The sequence below is a fragment of the Hylobates moloch genome, unplaced genomic scaffold (genome assembly GCF_009828535.3).
Source record: "Hylobates moloch isolate HMO894 unplaced genomic scaffold, HMol_V3 SCAFFOLD_10, whole genome shotgun sequence".
NCBI classification, from domain to species: Eukaryota; Metazoa; Chordata; class Mammalia; order Primates; family Hylobatidae; genus Hylobates; species Hylobates moloch.
In genome coordinates this window covers 8,951,798-8,972,206 of record NW_026652285.1, presented here as the reverse complement: position 1 = coordinate 8,972,206, position 20,409 = coordinate 8,951,798, and the positions used below count along the sequence as shown (strand labels likewise).

The window sequence follows — 20,409 nt, the reverse complement described above, 5'->3', positions numbered from 1 at the left end:
AGGCAAAAGAGAAGTTCATCTTTAGGAGGGATTCATTTTTCTAGTCACAGAAAGAAGAACTATTTATTTATTTATATCTTCCCTCATTCCATAGAGGATATGAACTGACTTTTAAAACTACTAAGGACTTTCCCCTCAACTTCTGATTTCTGACCATCAACCTTCTGGTAGCAGAATGAAATTTGTTTTGATCTTTTCCCTGTGTGTATGTTAAAGCTGGGAAATAAAATATTCACTTATTCACAAACAAGTGGCAAAATTATCACTGGTTAATAAGTGTAAAAAATTTTTACTAACTTCCTAGTATAAGAATTATTTATACTTTAAAAAGAATTTTGCCTTTTGTGACTCTAAAACTTTTATGACTAATGCTGCTGGAAATATATTCTGACAATTTCCTTCATTTTTGTTTTATGATTCATCATGGATAGAATAAATATATGACTATTTTAAAATAAGGCCCACATGCTTCTACACTGTATAACCACTATAGGGTAATCACTGTCAACAATTTTGAGAATAAAACTTCAAGGAGAGCTTTGAATTTCATCTAAGCTTGGAGATAGATCTCTTATGGTTCTACCTAAATCAGAGAAATGAGATGTCAAGGTGAGGAAATATAAACTTATTAACTTACAAAATGGTAATGATGACAGCTTTGATCACGCTATCAAACTCAAATGCAGAAAAGAAATTCTTTAAAAAATAGGAAAGAAAATAATTATCTTCCAAACATACACAGTTAACCCCTTCTATTCTTGTTTTAAATGGGGTCTCCGGGAGAGTAATTTGATATAGTGAGAAAAAGATAAAACTTAAGATACAAAGAGAAAGAAATGAGAAAAAGAAGTCAAACATTTAGAAAGCATTTGAGGCTGGGCACGGTGGCTCACACTTTTAATCCCGGCACTTTGGGAGGCTGAGGAGTGCAGATCACCTGAGATCTGGAGTTTGAGACCAGCCTGGCCAACATGGCGAAACCCTGTCTCTACTAAAAATACAAAAGTTAGCTGGGTGTGGTGGCATGTGCCTGTAGTCCCAGTACTTGGGAGGCTGAGGCAGGAGAATCACTTGAACCCGGGAGGCAGAGGTTGCAGTGAGCCGATATTCCATCACTGCACTCCAGTCTGGGAGACAAAGAAAGACTCCGTCTCAAAAAAAAAGAAAGCATCTGATGGCGCTTCCCTTATAAAAGAGTACTAAATGGACTATAACATCTATAATCACGTGATTTATTCTTTAAAATAATGAATGGTAAGATAATGCTTCTATAAATGCGATCCTAATGTTAGTCATTAAAGATGAATAAACACTACATTGTCATATTTTATTTACTCTCCTTTTAAAAAAGTTTAGTAATTTAAATGTTTCCAAAAGAAGCAACAGCAAGAATATACAAAACAGAACCTAATGATAGCCTTTTATTTTGTCTAAGTGATTTTTCCTCACATAATAAAGGGGTACATTTTCAAAAAGTAATTTTAAGAAAAATAAACAATGCACTTTTCTTCTTTTTTTTTGAGATAGAATCTTGCTCTGTTGCCTAGGCTGGAGCGCAGTGGTGCGATCTTGGCTCACTGCAACCTCTGCCTCCCAGGTTCAAGCGATTCTCCCGCCTCAGCCTCCCGAGTAGCTGGGTCTATAGGCACATGCCACCAAGCCCAGCTAATTTTTCATATTTTTAGTAGAGACGGGGTTTCACCATGTTAGCCAGGATGGTCTCGATCTCCTAACCTCGTGATCTGCCTGCCTTGGCCTCCCAAAGTGCTGGGATTACAGGCACGATCCATTGCACCCGGCTAACGACGCACTTTTCATTAAAGCTTGAAATGCAAAGCTAAAGAGCTCTAAGGTATTGGCCCAATGTCATATTTAAAAACTAACCACCTGAAAATGTAACACCAAAAAAGGACTACTAAAAAGTATTAAAAATTCTACTTAATAAAGCTATAAAAAATTATGGTATTTGGCTGGGCGTGGTGGCTCACACACTTTGGGAAGCCAAGGCGGGCAGATCACTTGAGGCCAGGAGTTTGAAACCAGACTAGCCCACATAATGAAACCCCATCTCTACTAAAAATACAAAAATTAGCCAGGCATGGTGGTGCATGCCTGTAATCCCAGCTACTTGGGAGGCTGAGGCAGGAGAATCATGTGAACCTGGGAGGTGGAGGTTGCAGTGAGCTGAGATCGTGCCATTGCACTCCATCCTGGGAGACAGAGTGAGACTCCATCTCAAAAAAAAAAAAAAAAAGAAAAGATATTATTGTTGTCTAAATAAAAGATTCCGTTATAGGCAATTTAAAGTTTGTACTTGTGTAAAACAAGGTATAGTTTAAAAGTTGAAAATTTTACCTCTCACTCAGGTCCACCTAAGAATTGAGTAACAGATGGTGGTAGATATTTTACTCTTGTGGGATGGGGGCGGGGATGAGGGATTAACAGATTAGCAGAACTAATAACAGGCCTGAGAACAAAGTAACAATTAAAAAACTGAGAACAAACTAATAGGGGGATTTCATATACTGCTAGGCTAAGGCCTCAGAGGTAAATTCTTGTAACAGTTCCCATAGTATTAAGACTGTTTCCCAAATTTCCTTTATCATAAATACAATACCTAGCTGAATCAGAATGGAATCTACGTTTTTTTTTGTTTTTGTTTTTTGTTTTTGTTTTTGTTTTTTTCTTGAGGTGGAGTCTCCTCGCTCTGTCGCCCAGGCTGGAGTGCAGTGGCGCGGTCTCGGCTCACTGCAAGCTCCGCCTCCCGGGTTCACGCCATTCTCCTGCCTCAGCCTCTCCGAGTAGCTGGGACTACAGGCGCCCGCCACCACGCCCGGCTAATTTTTTGTATTTTTAGTAGAGACGGGGTTTCAGCGTGGTCTCGATCTCCTGACCTCGTGATCCGCCCGCCTCGGCCTCCCAAAGTGTTGGGATTACAAGCGTGAGCCACCGCGCCCGGCCTGGCACGTTTTCTGTGAAGGGCCACATAGCAAATATTTAGGCTTTGGGGCCAACAGGCAAAATCAAGCATGTCATGTAGGCACTTACGTAGTAAGAAAGAAACCAAACTTCTACAAAGTTTTTTTGACAAAACTCAAAATATAACCGAGTACAGTTTTGCAATACAGATTTATTAATGAGAAGAATGAAATTCTTTTTGGAAGGAAAACATTTTGCTTTGTTGGGGTTCAAAGTTAGTGTTGTCCACCATGAAAATTAATTGCAAATGTTTATATGTTAATGCTGATCTGTAATGAGATTTTACGTGTCCCATCGTTGAAAATGTCTTTTTGCACAAATATATACTGCCAATACTGGTACATATCCACAAACCTATGACTTTATAGAGCACAAAGTATTTATAAAATTATGTTTGATTATTTTCTTGATGTTTGCCTTTTAGCGTGTGATTACACTGCAGATTAATCAATTCCAATTGAAGGTTAATGGAAACTCAATTGCATAGTTAAATGGATTATGAAATACGGAAATTTCCTTTGCATTTGCATCAAGGTCTAAAAAGATGATGCTGGAACTGTAATTTGAACCTGGAAAATTTATCTGCTTTCCCATCTAAAAAAAACACTTTATTATTCTTTTCATGTTTTGGCATGATGGGTATGCAATGAATATAAATAAAAGGTCCTGGTACAGTGATATACATAGTACTTGAAATGGTGTCTAGTGTGTCAGTGCAATTAGTAGTGCACTCAGCAGCAGTGAGAAGAGATGAGAGCAGTACACATAAGCTCTGTTGAAACTACTAAACTTTGCCTCTGTAGCACGCAAACAGCCACAGATAACATAAAAGAATGACCGTGGCTATGTCACAATCAAACTTTATTTTTATGAAATGATAAAATTTGGATGTAACATAATTCTCACCTATCATAAAATATTATTTCTTTTGACTTTTTTCAATCATTTAAAAATATATGGCCAGCCACAGTGGTTCATGCCTGTAATCCCTGCACTTTGAAAGGCCAAGGCAGGCAGATCACCTGAGGTCAGGAGTTCGAGATCAGCCTGGCTAACATGGTGAAACCCTGTCTCTACCAAAAATACAAAAATTAGCTGGATGTGGTGGCACATGCCTGTAGTCCCAGCTACTTGGGAGGCTGAGGCAGGAGAATCGCCTGAGCCCAGTGAGCTGAAATCGCACCACTGCACTCCAATGTGGGCAACAAAGCGAGACTCCATCTCAAATAAATAAATAAATAGGTAAATAAATAAATAAAAATATAAAATGTTTCCTTAGTGTACAGACTGTGTGAAAATAGCTGGTAGGCCAAATATGGCCCATGAGTCATTCATTGCTAACCACTCACTTATACTATAAACTTTTCCTGAAAGATATCTGCAACTTTTTATTCTTAAAAACAATACCTCTCCTGACAAACAGAATCAAAGCAACCACCTCAAGCTGGGTGTGGTGGTGTGGTGACTCACACCTGTAATCCCAGCTAGTCAGGAGGCTGAGGCAGGAGGCGGCCAGGAGTTCAAGACCAGCCTGGGCAATATAGCAAGGACCTGTTTCTTTCTTTTTTTTTTTTTTTGAGACAGAGTCTCAATCTGTAGCCCAGGCTGGAGTGCAGTGGTGCAATCTCAGCTCACTGCAACCTCCACCTTCCAGATTCAAATGATTCTCGTGCCTCAGCCTTCCGAGTAGCTGGGATTACAGGTATGTGCCAATACACCCAGCTAACTTTTGTATTTTTAGTAGAGACAGAGTTTTGCCACCTTGGCCACGCTGGTCTCGAACTCCTGGCTTCAAGTGATCTCCCTGCCTCAGCCTGCCAAAGTGCTGGGATTACAGGCATGAGCCACTGCACCCGGCCCCCACTTCTTAAAAGAAAAATTACCTTTAATAATAATTTAAAAAAAGACAACCCAACTAAAAAATGGGCAAAGGCAGCTACTCGGAAAGCTGGAGCAGGAGGACTGTTTGAGGCTAGAAGTTCAAGACCACCTTGGGCAACTCAGCAAGACCCCATCTTTACAAAAAAAATTAAAAATTAGCTGTGTGTGGTGGCATGCACCTGTAGTCCCAGCTACTTAGGAGGCTGAGTGGGAGGACTGCTTGAGTCCAGAAGGTTGAGGCTGCAGCAAGCCATGATCATGCCACTGTACTCCAGCCTGGATGACGGTGAGACCCTGTCTCTTTAAAACAAAAATGGGAAAGGACTTTGAATAGGCAATAGACATTTCTCCAAAGAAGATGGCCAATAAGCACATGAAAAATTACACAACATCATTAGCCATCAGGGAAATGCAAATCAAAACAATGAGATCCCAACCACATCTACTAGGATGGCTATAATAAACCAAAAAAGAAAAGTAAAATAACGAGTGTGGCAAAGATGTGGAGAAACTGGAGCCTTCATACACTGCTAGTGGGAATGTAAAATGGTCCAGTCATTGTGTAAAATAGCTGCTGGTTCCTCAGTATGTCAAATATACAATTACCATGTGACTCAGCAATTCAACTACTAAATGTACTCAAAAGAATTTAAAACAGGCCAGGAGTGTTGGGTCATGCCTATAATCCCAGCACTCTGAGAGGCTAGATGGGAGAATTGTTTGAGCCAGGAGTTTGAGACCAGCCTGGGCAACATAGTGAGATCCTGACTTTACAAGAAAATTTAAAAATTGGCTGGGCACGGTGGCATGTGCCTGTAGTCCCAACTCCTCGGGAAGCTGAGGTGGGAGGATGGCCTGAGCCTTGGAGTTTGAGGCTGCAGTGAGCTATGATCACACCACTGTGCTCCAGCCTGGGCCACAAGTAAGATCTTGTCTCTAAATTTAAAAAAAAAAAAAAGGCCAGGCATGGTGATTCACACCTGTAATCCCAACACGTTGGGAGGCCAAGGTGGGTGCATTGCTTGAGCCCAGGAGTTTAAGACCAACCTGGGCAATATGGTGAAACCCTATCTTCTACTAAAAATACAAAAATTAGCTGGATGTGGTGGCATACACGTGTGATCCCAACTATTTGGGAGGCTGAGGTGGGAGGATCGTTGAAGCCAGGAAGTCGAGGGGGCAGTGAGCCGTGATTGCGCTACTGCACTCTAGCCTGGGTGACAGAGTAAGGCCCTGACCCAAAAAAACGGAGAATAGGCCAGGAGCAGTGGTTCACGCCTATAATTCCAGCACTTTGGGAGGCCGAGGCAGGAGGATCACCTGAGGTTGGGTGTTCAAGACCAGCCTGACCAACATGGAGAAACCCCATAACTATTAAAAATACAAAATTAGTAGGGTGTAGTGGCGCATGCCTATAATTCCAACTACTCGGAAGGCTGAGGCAGGAGAATCACTTGAACCTGGGAGGTGGAGGTTGTGGTGCGCAGAGATTGCACCACTGCACTCCAGCCTGGGCAACAAGAGCAAAACTCTGTCTCAAAAAAAAAAAGAAAAGAAAAAGAAAAACTAGCCAGGCATGGTGGTATGTGCCTATAGTTCCAGCTACTTGAGAGGTTTAGGTGGGATGATTGCTTGAGCCAGGAATTCGAGGTTATAGTAAGCTGTAATCATGCCACTGCACCCCAGCCTGGGTGACAGAGCAAGACTCTGTCTTCAAAAAAAACCAAACAAGTGTTCAAACAAAAACTTGTATTGAATGTTTACAACAGTCTATTCGTAATAGCCTAAAAGTAGAAACTACTCAATATGCATCAACAGATATAGGGATAAACTAAATATGATGTATCCAGCTAGGTGCAGTGGCTCACACCTGTAATCCCAGCACTCTTGGAGGCAGAGGTGGAAGCGGGAAGATTGCTTGAGCCCAGGAGTTTGAGACCAGCCTGGGCAACATGGCGAAACCCTGTCTTTACAAAAAATAAAATAAAAAAAAAAATCAGCTGGGCATGGTGGCGAATGCCTACGGTCCTAGCTACTCGAGAAGCTAAGGCGGGAGGATCGCTTGAGCCCAGGAGCTTGAGGCTGCAGTGAGCTGTCATCACACCACTGCTCTCCAGCCTGGGTGACAGAATGAGACTCTGTCTCAAAAAATAAAATAAAATAAAATAAAATAAAATAAAATAAAATAAAATAAAAAATAAAATAAAATAAAATAAAATAAAATAAAATAAAATAAAATAAAACCCATCAAAAACATGGTGTATCCATAAAATGATTATCGGGCCATAAAAAGAAATGAAATACTGATATATGCTATAACGTGGATATACCTTGGAAATATTATGCTAAGTAAAAGAAGCCAGAAACAAAAGGTCACATATTGTATGAGTCCATTTATATAAAATGTCCAGAAGAGGCAAATCCACAGAGATAGAAGGTAGATTGGTGGTGGCCAGGGGTTGAGTAACGGGACAATAGGGAGTGACTGCTAATAGGTACAGGGTTTCTCTTTGGGGTGATGAAATGTTCTGAAATTAGACAGTGGTGATGATTGCACAACTTTGTGAATATACTAAAAACCACGGAATTGTACAACTTTAAGAGGATGAATTTTAAGGTACTTGAGATATATCTCAAAAAAATTTAGTTTTTCAATGTCTATGGCAAAATATTAAATTTTGGATATTTCAATAAAGAGTTACTGTGTTTCTTAGCTATAAAACAAAAGGGGCTGGGCACAGTAGCTCACGCCTGTAATCCCGGCACTTTGGGAGGCCCAGGCAGGCAGATCACTTGAGGTCAGGAGTTCGAGATCAGCCTGGACAACATGGTGAAACCCTGTCTCTACTAAAAATACAAAAATTAGCCAGGCATGGTGGCGCATGCCTGTGATCCCAGCCACTTTGGCAGGCTGAGGCATGAGAATCACTTGAACCCCAGAGGTAGAGGTTTTAGTCAGCCGAGATTGAGATCGTGCCACTGCACTCCAGCCTAAGTGATAGAGCGAGACTCTGTCTCAAAAGAAAAAAAACAAAAACAAAAGGAGTAGTCATTGTATTACGTTGTGCCTATGTCAAAAAACTATATAAGATTTTTATTTGTGTGTGTTTTTCAGTTTGTAGATTTTATAGTAGCAAAACAAGAAGACCATTAGCTAAGTCTTTGGAGGACTTTTTTGTTGTTATTGTTGCCAATTCTTGTTTGTTTTAATGGCACTTCCTGAAGCAGTACTTGATTACATTCCATTGTTGTGGAAAATATTACGAATATTTAATATGAATGTCATTGAAGAAGAGTACCTGGAAAATGTAACCATTTAATAAGCAATAAATTTAAATTTCAGCAGTTTAATCTCTACACAAATACTTAAGAGTTACTAAAAATCACTACCATACTACAGTTACTACATACACATTCCAGCCCCTATAAACACAGCCTATTACCTCCTTCTCCTCCGGGCAGTACAAGGGCCCTGTAGGATGAAGAACAGCTTTCTGTGCGTAATAAAAGAGCTCTGATATGTTCTTCAGGTTTTTCGCTGAACACTGAAAAAATAAAATTAAAATTTTACACTCTGAAATCAATTATGAGAGCTAAAAACAATTTTCAAACTATCAACATAAGGCAAAATAAAGATTCCTTGAAAAAAACGAAAAATGCATCTTTGTGGACATCACAATATGAATATCTAGAAAGAGCTCAGAGGCCAACTGCAATCTTCTCTGTTTTATTTGGTTTACGTGACTTTACAAAGAGCAGGAAATTTATCCCATCCCACATTGTCCCCCCCATTTAAAACCCCAATTTAGTAAGAATTCATTAAAAATAAATTTTCAAATCAAATTATGAGGCATACCTCCACACAGGTTTCTATTTCTGTATACTGGTTCATAATAGGAAGGATGGTCTCCATACTACTATATTCCACCAGATCAGATTTGTTCCCAACCAATATTAAAGGCAGCCTAAAATAAACAGGGCACATTGTAATAAGGAAGGCAAAAGACATTAGATTTATATTTTAATTTACACCATAACCCATTCTAACTAAAAAGCTTTTATTTAATCTTCTCAACAACATGAACCTTCCTCTACAGTCACGTCGAGCCTCCAGATAGCATGTATTTACTCAACGTGTTATCTGTTGAGCACTTATTATAAGCCACATACTGCTCCAAGTATTAAGGACACAAGACAGAAGGTCCCTACCCATTCAGTTTTGTTTTTTGTTTTCTTGAGACAGGGTCTAGCTCTGTTGTTCAGGCTGGAGTGCAGTGGCAGGATCACAGCTCACTGCAACCTCAAATTCCTATGCTCAAGTGATCCACTTGCCCTAGCCTCCCTAGTAGCTAGGACTATAGGCATAAGCCACCACATCCAGCAAATTAAAAAATTTTTTTTTTGTAGAGAAGGGTCTAGCTATATTGCCTAGGCTAGTCTCAAACTTCTTGCCTCCCAAAGTGTTGGGATTATAGGCATGAGCTACCATGCCTGGGCAGATCTATAAACCTGACCATTCCAATAGTGAAAAACAGAAAATGAGCAATAAGCAAATAAAATAATTTCCAATTCAATAAGTACTATGCAGGAAATAAGTAGGGGGATAGACAGTAGGAAGGAGCTAGTTCTGTATAATAATTAAGGAAAACCCCCTATGTAAAGGTGACATTTGAGCCAAGGGGTGAAGGATAAGACGAAATCTGCCATGTAGAGTCAGGGAAGAGGAAGCCAGGAGGAAGGAATGGCATGTGCAAAGGCCCCAAACTGAAAAAACATCCTGATGGGGCCAAACAACAGGAAAATGCCAGAATGGCTACAGACTACTGAGAAAAGAGAAAAAGGTATAAAATGGGGTTAGAAGGAGGATCAAAGGTCAGACACGTAAGGACTTAAGCTGCAGTAAGGAGTGTAGGTTTTATTGTTAGTGTAAAATGGGAAGTCATTGAATGGTTCTAAGAAGGGGGTTAACATTTTTAAATGCAGTGATTTTTTAGAGCTATATACTGAAATATTTACAGCATGAAAATAATGTCTCTATTTGCTTCAAAATGATCTCAGTGGGAGGTGTAATAGATGAAACAAGACTGGCCATAAGTTAATTGTTGAAGCTGGATAACAGGTGTGCACCTCAGTATGTTACATTTTTTCACTAACAAATTTTTAAAAATATAATAGTAACTTGGACTAGTGACAGTGACAGTAAAGATGAAAAGGAAAATATTCGAATTTCAGATATATTTTATAAGACAGAAACAGCTGATAGGTTAGATGTGAAGATTGAGGGAAAAGCAGAAACCAAGAAAAATACTTAGGTTTTGGCTGGAAAAAAATGGGTAGATCTCAGAAGATACAGAAGATTGAGAATGATATTTTGTGTTTGTTTTTGGCAGGGAGTAGGCAGGGAATTAAAGATTTTGTTTTAAATAAGTTAAATCTGGTAAGTCTGTGGGGAAAAATCTTAATGGGGATATTAAGGAGGACCAACCTAGTGGAGAAATGTTGTGAATCCTGCAAGAGAGCTTGGAGGGAAAGCCAATCATCCTGCTGGAACTCCAGACTGCAAAAGTAGCACTTGAAAGCATTTAGCTTACCTAACCCTTGGTGTGCCCTTATGCTTGAAAAGACCGACCACCACATAGCCCAAATATAAATTCCTAACAGAACCAGGAGGGTTTCCAAAAATGTAGTGGTTTGTAACCAAAGGTGTGCATCAGTGGCTCATGCCTGTAATTTCAGCACTTTGGGAGGCCAAGGTGGAAGGACTGCTTGAGACCAGGAGCTCAAGACTATCCTGGATAACATAGTGAGACCCCGTTTCTGCAAAAGTTTTTAAAAAATTAGCCAGGTGTGATGGCACGCACTTGCCATCCCAGCTACTTGGGAAGCTGTCATGGTAAAGCCAAAATTGTTTAATTCAGTGGTCCAAGCTGGTGCTTGATAGATTGATAGATCTTAGCAAAACTGCCCTCTTTTTTTTTTTTTTTGAGACAGAGTCTCGCTCTGTCGCCCAGGCTGGAGTGCAGTGGTGTGATCTCGGCTCACTGCAAGCTCTGCCTCCCGGGTTCATGCCATTCTCCTGCCTCAGCCTCCTGAGTAGCTGGGACTACAGGCGCCTGCCACCACACCCGGCTAATTTTTTTGTATTTTTGTAGAGATGGGGTTTCACTGTGTTAGCCAGGATGGTCTCGATCTCCTGACCTTGTGATCCGCCCGCCTCGGCCTCCCAAAGTGCTGGGATTACAGGCGTGAGCCACCGCACCTGGCAAAACTGCCCTCTCTTAAAGATTCCCTCCTAGAAATGGCTCAAGCAAGAGCAAGAAAAGCAGATATTAGGAGCATATGGGTATTGGATCCCCCAAGGCAGCCCTGTCCAATACAACATTCTATGATGATGGAAATGCTCTTTATCTCTACTCTCCATTACTGTAACCATTAGTCACATGTGGCTATGAGCACTTGAAACGTGGCTAAGTGTATCTGAGGAACAAGTTTTAGTTTTATTAATTTTAATTAATTTAAAGTTAAATCACCACAACTGACGAGAGGCTACTGCATTGGACAGCACAGCTCTAAAGGGTCATTCTTTCCTTCCCACCTTGTCAAATCATCACAAAGTTAAAACCATGATAAAAGAGAAGCCATACAATGCCACAGCATTGCTCACAGCACATATAATGTCATCTCAGTCTCCCTTCCAAAATATGTAAGACAGAGGGTTAATGACCATAGTCATATGTTTAGAACCAGATCTTTAGAGTTTCAAGGCACGAAAACGTCCAACTAAAAGAGAAATCTAAAAAATTGAGAAAAGGACCAAATGTGTACAATACATAGATTATTAGTCTGATTTTCCTACTTAAAAAGATTCAGGCTGGGCACAGTAGCTCATGCCTGTAGTCCCAGCACTTTGGGAGGCCAAGGCGAGCAGATCATTTGAGGTCATGAGTTCGAGACCAGACTGACCAACGTGCAAAACCCTCTCTATTAAAAAATACGAAAATTAGCCAGGCGTGGTGGTACATGCCTGTAGTTCCAGTTACTCAGGAGGCTGAGGCATGAGAATCACTTGAATCCGGGGGGCGGAGGCTGCAAGGAGCCAAGATTGCGCCCCTATACTCCAGCCTGGGCGACAGAGCAAGACTCTGTCTCAAAATAAATAAATAAATAAATAAAACTGAGACTTTTCAAGCAGCAGTTTGAGAAAGAGAAATCTAAGATTTATGACCAAAATAATCTGTCTGAAGTTGTGAATCATTATGATATCAGAGTTCTGTTTCTTGCTTTGCTCTCAAGTATATTTACTGCCTCAAATGAGTCCCCCCAAAAAAGGCATGTGGGTGTGTGTATGAACAGACAGAAAAACTGATAGATAAGGCAAATGTGGCAAAATGTTACCTAGTAAATTTAAGTGAAGGATTTAGGGAAGTTCAATGTACTACTTCTTGTACGTTTTCTGCACGCTTTAAACTTTTTAATTATAAAAAGTTTGAGAGAGGAAAAAATACCTGCTGTCTTTGTCTGTTCTTTCATTTATGAGAGGAATCCATCGACTTGTTACCTAAAATGAAAATTAACAAGCGCTTAGCCATGATAAGGATCTTTACAAAACACTCTTCCCTTAGACCCCTAAAATTCTAAACTGAGGATCAACTTTGGAAGCACTCCACTGAAACCAACTATAGTGAAAAAAAGATCACACCTACCTTATCAATAGAATGCTTGTTGTTAACGGCATACACTATACAGATGACATTAGCCTAGAAGAAAAATTAACAAATTAATGGTATCTAAAAATAATAAAAACACAGACAGCTCTTAATTAGCAACTTGTTAATATATTTGGGTGAAAGGAAGAAAAAATTTAAACGCTAAAACAAAAAAAACAAAAAAAGAATTAGCTTGCCTCTAAGAGAAAATGTTCCTAAGGACTTAAAGCAAAAACACATACTCAGTAACAGCCATAACAACAAAGAACTGCAAAAGAACTTTTGGTAATTAAGAGAATGAAAAAGGGGTGGGGTGTATCACTTGAGGCCAGGAGTTTGAGAACAGCCTGGTTAACATGGCAAAACCCCATCTCTACTAAAATACAAAAATTAGCTGGGCATGGTGGTGCATGCCTGTAATCCCAGCTACTTGGGAGGCTGAGGCACGAGAATCACTTGAGCCTGTGAGATGGAGGTTGCGATAAGGCAAAATTGCACCACTGCACTCCAGCCTGGGTGACAGAGTGAGACATGGTCCCCCAAAAAAACACAAAAACAAATAAACAAGGCCGGGCGTGGTGGTTCACGCCTGTAATCCCAGCACTTTGGGAGGCCGAGGCGGGCGGATCACGAGGTCAGGAGATCGAGACCATCCTGGCTAACACAGTGAAACCCCGTCTCTACTAAAAATACAAAAAATTAGCCGGGCAAGGTGGCGGGCGCCTGTAGTCCCAGCTACTCGGGAGGCTGAGGCAGGAGAAGGGCGTGAACCCCGGGGGGCGGAGCCTGCAGTGAGCCAAGATCATGCCATTGCACTCCAGCCTGGGCGACAGCAAGACTCTATCTCAAAAAAACAAACAAACAAACAAAAAGAGAATGAAAAAGGCAGGCTCATAAAATCATCACTGTTTTTCTACACAAAAACCCACACCTCTGTTTTTTAAAGCTCACCTGTGATATTTCTTGATGAAGTTGTTCATCACTCTGTTCTGCTTCTACAAATGACAAAAAGTCAATGTTTCATATTGCAGACATTTTCATAAAAACTAATGGCCAAGCTAAATTCTATGCAACACCCATCTAACATCCCTCAAAATGACGTGGTGTAGCCAACACAAGGGAAAGCCAGGGGAAGGAAAAGGTTCAAACATGATAAGGCAGCTGGCACTGAAAGACAAGTCTATAAAAGGATAACTCAGGCATGGAACAGCAGAAGCATTGTGTAATAAATCTAGGCCAGCATCTGATCCAGAGTTGAAAAGGGTTAGGCAAAGGACCTCAGAAATCCAAGCTAGCAGACTGGGTGCTGAAGAGTCAGGAGCTTGGACAAAGAGTCTATACACACAGGATCAAAAGGCAGGTGAGATTCTGGGTAATACAAGCTTAAGATCTAGATAGCAGGTGGGAGTAATAATAACCAAGACCCAGAGGCAAAACTGTAGCTTGATAATGAAGTGATGAGAATTCCCTCTCTAGCATGTATCTTTAGCTAGAACTGGTCTCAATGGGCGGGTGTGCCTGCAATTCCACGGATGCAGGGATATGAATGATATAGCTAGGATAGAAAGCAAATAATTGAAGAGCAAAGCAATTACTGGCATATTGATTTAGACCACCTTAGGTTACATATATCTTCCCCTAAAAATGCCTGTTACTTCTGACATAATAACTAATATCATACATGAATTCAATGGTATTTTATACTATGCTAAGTAACAGGCCATATTTTTAATATCTTTCCATATATTAAGTAATCAATGGGTTAAGGCTTCAATTCTAATACTGAGGTGAATCTAATTCTATGGCTATACATATTGAAGAATAATTCTGAAATAAATCTAGTTACGAGACTGATTGTAGCAGAAGGCATTCACCTCCCTCAGCTTCCAGTACAGTGCTGTCCAACATACAGACAATGCAAGCCACATATATAGTTTTCAATTTTTTAGTAGCAACCTTTAAAAAGGTAAGTAAAAAAGGTAAAATTAAATTTTCATTTAACCCAAAATATCAAAAATGTTTAAATTTCAACATGTACTCAATAGAAAAATTAATGAGATATTTTACATCCTTTTTTCATACTAAGTCTTCAAAATCCAGTTATATTTTACAATTAACAGCACATTTTCATTCAGAACAGTCATATTTCAAGTGTTCAACAGCCACAGGTATTATGGAACCCAACTTAGTAATCTGGGGATGAAGAACTGTCAGATGGAGGCACCAGGTGGGTATAGGGTAGAGGTTGACAGACATAAATGAGGTAAGAATTGTAAAGGATCATTTATTGCTACAGAGAAAAGACCACCTCTCTGAACATTTGTAAAAGCTCAGTATCTTTTTTCAAGTCTATTAAATTAACCTACACCTTCATCTACAAGAGGATATTCATTACCTGAGTAATCTACAATGTGTGTTGGAACTCTCTCTGGGGTGACATCAGCTGGAATGGTGATTTCTTCTGCCCGGGGAGGAACCTTCATTTACAAACAAATATAGAAAAAAAAAAAACACCTTTGAATATTATCACTCAAACTTGTAACAGATGATATAAATTTATCTACACAGGTTGAGTGTTTCTTTTCTTTTCTTTTCTTTTTTTATGTTGTCTCACTCTATGGCCCAGGCTAGAGTGCAGTGGTACGATCTCTGCTCACTGCAACCTCTGCTGCCCAGGTTCAAGCGATTCTCCTGCCTCAGCCTCCCGAGTAGCTGAGATTACAGGCGCCTACCACTGCGCCCAGCTAATTTTTGTATTTTTTTATTTTTATTTTTTTATTTATTATTATACTTTAGGTTTTAGGGTACATGTGCAGAATTGCAGGTTTGTTACATATGTATCCATGTGCCATGTTGGTTTGCTGTACCCATTAACTCGTCATTTAGCATTAGGTATATCTCCTTAGTAGAGACAGGATTTCACCATCTTGGCCACGCTAGTCTTGAACTCCCGACCTTGTGATCCACCCGCCTTGGCCTCCCAAAGTGCTGGGATCACAGGCTGAGTATTTCTAAGCCCAAAATCTGAAATCTGAAATGTTCCAAAATTCTAAACTTTTTAGCACTAACATGATACTCAAAGGAAATGCTCATTGGAGCATTTCTGATTTTCGGATTACGGAAATGTGCAATTAGTAAGTATAATGCAAACATTCCAAAATCTGAACAAATCTGAAATGTGAAACACTTCTGATCCCAAGCATTTTGGATAAAGGATGCTCAACTTGTATTAGCCCCTCTCACCAATACCCATTTGTTGTATATATAAGTGTTTACTTTTGTCCTTTACCACAGATGCAAATATATATTAAAACTGTAGGATAAAAACATTTTAAATGCATATTTCTATCTACGTAGACCCAATACATTAAGGACACTTCAGATCTGACACAGACTCAAAGGATTCTTGGATTAATTTGGTGTTTCAGTGTCAGATTTTTAAAATATGTTGTTTTCATTCTATTTTGTTGAAGGCTGAAGATACTCTGCAAATGAGGAGGTATTTAAATCCACAACAATCTGCAAATAAACCAACAGGTTATCAACATTCATTTCCTCTAGAAAATAATGGACTGGCTTACATAAGCCTTATGTTTGTTTGCTTGTTTTTCATTTATTTATTTTTTTTTTTTGAGACAGAGTTTTGCTCTTGTTGCCCAGGCTGGAGTGCAATGGCACGATCTCAGCTCACTGCAAGCTCTGCCTCTGGGTTCAAGCTATTCTCCTGCCTCAGCCTCCCAAGTAGCTGGGATTACAGGCATGCACCACCATACCTGGCTAATTTTGTATTTTACTAGAGATGGGGGTTTCACCATGTTGGCCAGGCTGGTCTTGAACTCCTGACCTCAAGTGATTCGCCCACCTCAGCCTCCCAAAGTGCTGGGATTACAGGCATGAGCCACCACGCCCAGCCAAGCCTTATGTTTAATGATTCCATTTTTCACAAGGACTGAATTTTTAAAAATTAATTAAAAACCCTTCTAGATTACTTATAATCCCTAAAAAAGTGAAAAAATAAATTTAAAAAAACCAAAAACACAAAACCCTTATCTACAATCAAGAGGACTATGCTAAAACAATTCTAAACTAAAACTCTCACAGAAAACTTTTAGGTGTTATACCCAGGGTAATTATAAATTAATGTTACTGATTCTACAAATAATGCATGAAAATATACTTCATTTCTTAAATTAAGTAATTACTTATTTAACCATCTTGTCTAAGAGAAAAAAAAGCAAAAAATAATAATAAATAATCTTTTGGCAGCTGTAAATGCTGAAAACACTACCACATGATACGTCAAATTCCTATTTGAACAATGAAATTATACAGATATTCCTATCTAAACTAGAGTAAAGGAAAGATAAATGCAAACTGTGACACTAATGATACCTACTATGCAAGAAAGAGGGTAATTTGAAATCATTTTCATCCCATTGCACAAATTTCATTCCCTATAACTATATGCTAACTTTATGTAAAGTTTAGCCAACAGCTCCTCACTCCAGAGCTTCCAAAATGTAAATTTATTGCCAGTAATAATAAAACCACCTTACTACTTTTGGTGGCACTTCCCTGCTATTAAGTTTATCTCATTTGAGACCCATAACAATCCTTTGAGGTAAGCAAAGGTGGAATGAGTTTGTTTCATCATTTGTAAAATGAAGCAGGTAGATCATATTAAAGGTTTTCAAATATATGTATCATAATTCTAGTGGTTCTGACAAAAACACCTCACAGACCGGGGAGTGTCAGGCAGAAGGCAAGTAGGGATTCACACCTTTCCCCTTAACTTCAACTCACAGAATGCTCATTATCTTTTTTATATTTTGGGTTTATGAGCAGCATTTTATTTTTAAGAAAGGGTTACAGAGCTTATATGACATTTATATCCCTTTCAGCTTCCATTTTATAGATGAGACAACTGAGACACAGAGAATACAAAGGTCCTAGACAAAATCAAAGGAAGAAAACGCAAAAGACTTAGGTGAACTTAGGACATAGGCTGGTTATTTCTCCTATACTGTATTTCACAGATATAACTGATAAACAAATATTAGCTTTTTAAAAAGTCTCAACTGGCAGGGCACAGTGGCACATGCCTGTAATTGCAGCACTTTGGGAGGCCGAGACAGGAGGATTGCTTGAGTCCAGGAGTTGGAGGTTGCAGTGGGCTATGATGGCACCACTGCACTCCAGCCTGGGCAACAGAGTGAGACCCTGTCTCTAAAGAAGGGAGAAAAAAAAAGTCTCAACTGTCCAAAAGGAAGCACATAACACATGCTAAAAGAGACAGAGTTCAGTTCATTTTAATTTGATTTTGATACATTTTTTAAAATTTAAATACGGAAATCAAAATGTTTACCTCTTCTGGAAATTCTTCACTGACCAGAGACATAATCAGTGATGTCTTCCCAACTCTAGCTGTGAAAAGAAAAATCGTTTCTTTAATAAAGTGTTTAGGTTCTACATAAGCTCAAGTTCGGCAACCACATAAGGAAGTCTGTTACTCATTAGCTAAAATCTAAGGCATCCAAATTATCAAGTTGTAGTACAATACGTAAAAGCATATCTTTATGTTTAGAAAAGTCACATATACTCGTTTTTAAAAACTTGCCAAAATATATTCTGTAAAAGTACAAATCCCTCCTAACATCCTCTACTAACATTTTAATATTCTCCCAGATTTTTCCTATACTTATATTAACTTGCAGTATTTTACCACAATGGAATCATAGTTATCACACTACTTTGCAATTTTCTTTTATCACTTAATTATGCATTTGGGCAGTATTTCATGTCAGTGCATAAAAACTCCTAGGAGAAGAGAAGACAAAAGTTACTGGTTAATGGGTACATAGTTTTTGTTGAGGATAATAAAAAAGTTTTAAGTACAGATAGTGGTGATGGTTATAAAACATTATGAATAAATTTAATGCTGCTGAACTGTATACTTACGAACAGTTAAAATGATAATTGTTACATGTATTTTAACCAATTTTTAAAAGCGGCAATAATAAACCCATTTTATATTAATATTTTTTTAAATCTTTTTTTTTTTGTGAGATGGAGTCTCACTCTGTTGGCTAGGCTAGAGTACAGTGGCGCAATCTTGGCTCACTGCAATCTCCACCACCTGGGTTCAAGAGAATCTCGTGCCTCAGCCTCCCAAGTAGCTGGGATTATAGGCATGTGTCATCACATCCAGCTAATTTTTGTACTTTTAGTAGAGACAGGGTTTCCTCATGTTGGCCAGGCTGGTCTTGAATCCCTGACCTCAGGTGATCTGCCTGCCTCGGCCTCCCAAAGTGCTGGGATTACAGGCATGAGCTACAGCGCCCAGCCATCCTGCATTATTTTTGATAGTTGTATTAGAATCCACTGTATGATGTATTATAATTTATTAAAATACACTCTTAACAAGGAACGTTGGAATGGTTTCCAAGTTTTAACTTTTTTTTTTTTTTTGATTCAGGGTCCCACTCTGATTGCCCAAGCTGGAGTGTGGTGGTGCGATTTTTTTTGGCTAACTGCAGCCTCGAGCTCCCCAGGCTCCGGTGATTCTCCCACTTCAGCCTCCCGAGTAGCTGGGACTACAGGCAGATGCCACTACAACCAGCTAACTTTTTTGTATTTTTAATAGGGACAGGGTTTCGTCATGTTGCCCAGGCTGGTCTCAAACTCCTGGACTCAAGCAATCCACCTGCCTCAGCCTCCCAAAGTGCTGGGATTACAGGTGTGAGCCACCGCACCTGGCCCTAAGTTTTCACTTTTATAAACAATGCAATAATTAGTATTTCTACAGAATAAATTCCTAGAAGTAGAACTCAAGTTAGTGCACAAGATCTTTTTTATTTTTAACTGATGTTGTTAAATTATCTCTAAAAACGAATAAACCAATTTACATCCTCATAAACAGAATATCAGAGTGCTCATTTCTCTGCATCTCTCCATTCTTTCTTCCATAGAGCATCATATTTAAAGGGTTAGTAACAAGGTAAAAGCAAAGAAAGTCTCCTGTTACATTTTCTATTCTAGCAATTTTTTTATACACAAACTTTAAAATCTTAACTTTTATTATGAAATTTGACTTCTATTCCCATCACTTTCTGATCATATAATTACTATTGTTAGACATCCAAGTCATCAACTAAATCCTTTTGTGAATCTAGAGGAAAACAGTCCACATGCTTACTAATCTCTGCCATTATCAACAAATTACAGTTTCCAAAATTAAAGTCTAAATATAAAAGAAATGAAATTTTTTGAGTTAAGAAAAGTCACATTCCCTTCTTAAATGATTAAAAGTCAGGGTGAACACAAGTCACGTCTCTGGGAAAATAATGAATGTCTGGAACACAGGAAGGAGAGTGAAAACAGCTTAGAGAGGGCTATGAACAACCAAGTACCGCTGGTAGACGGATAGATTAGATGATTTAACAGGTGTCTTCTAGCTCTGATTTCTACAGGCCTTTTCAATTGACTTGTGTAAGAAGGTTTAGGCCTTTTTCAAATGGCTGACCACAGGTCACATTTCACGGAGTTCTGATGATGTCCGTGAATCCGTCATCATAGAACTGCTAGAATCTAGTTAACAATGTCAGTTTATTCATTTCCCCAGAAAATTTTCAGATAAAGAACCTGGGATCCAGAGACAGTCATTTTCTTCAAGTCTTATTAAAAGATTAGTTGCAGATTTAAGAAAATAACCCATCTCCTGATGGCCAAGCCAATGCTTTCTCTTTCTTATGCCATACTTTAAAAAATATTGCTAATACAAGTTAACAACACCGAAAGGGAATGGTGACCTCTAAAGCCATGTATCAGAATAACTTATGAGGCT

General features: G+C 39.1%; 1 protein-coding gene across 9 annotated transcripts in view; it reads right to left on the bottom strand.

The window, feature by feature from the left end:
* The window catches only part of RHOT1 (ras homolog family member T1), a 112,067-nt gene that overhangs the window by 62,340 nt on the left and 29,318 nt on the right, over window positions 1–20,409 (bottom strand). For all 9 annotated transcript variants that reach the window (XR_004249689.2, XM_032162923.2, XM_032162926.2 and 6 more), the window contains 7 exons: window positions 17,932–17,990; window positions 14,962–15,043; window positions 13,518–13,561; window positions 12,564–12,617; window positions 12,366–12,418; window positions 8,717–8,825; window positions 8,304–8,405 (listed from right to left, as the gene is read on the bottom strand). Coding sequence is in view for 8 of the 9 variants with exons in the window: in XM_032162923.2 (XP_032018814.1) it covers window positions 8,304–8,405; window positions 8,717–8,825; window positions 12,366–12,418; window positions 12,564–12,617; window positions 13,518–13,561; window positions 14,962–15,043; window positions 17,932–17,990 (503 nt within the window). In the remaining variant the exon portion in view is untranslated. The remainder of the gene's footprint in view (window positions 1–8,303; window positions 8,406–8,716; window positions 8,826–12,365; window positions 12,419–12,563; window positions 12,618–13,517; window positions 13,562–14,961; window positions 15,044–17,931; window positions 17,991–20,409) is intronic.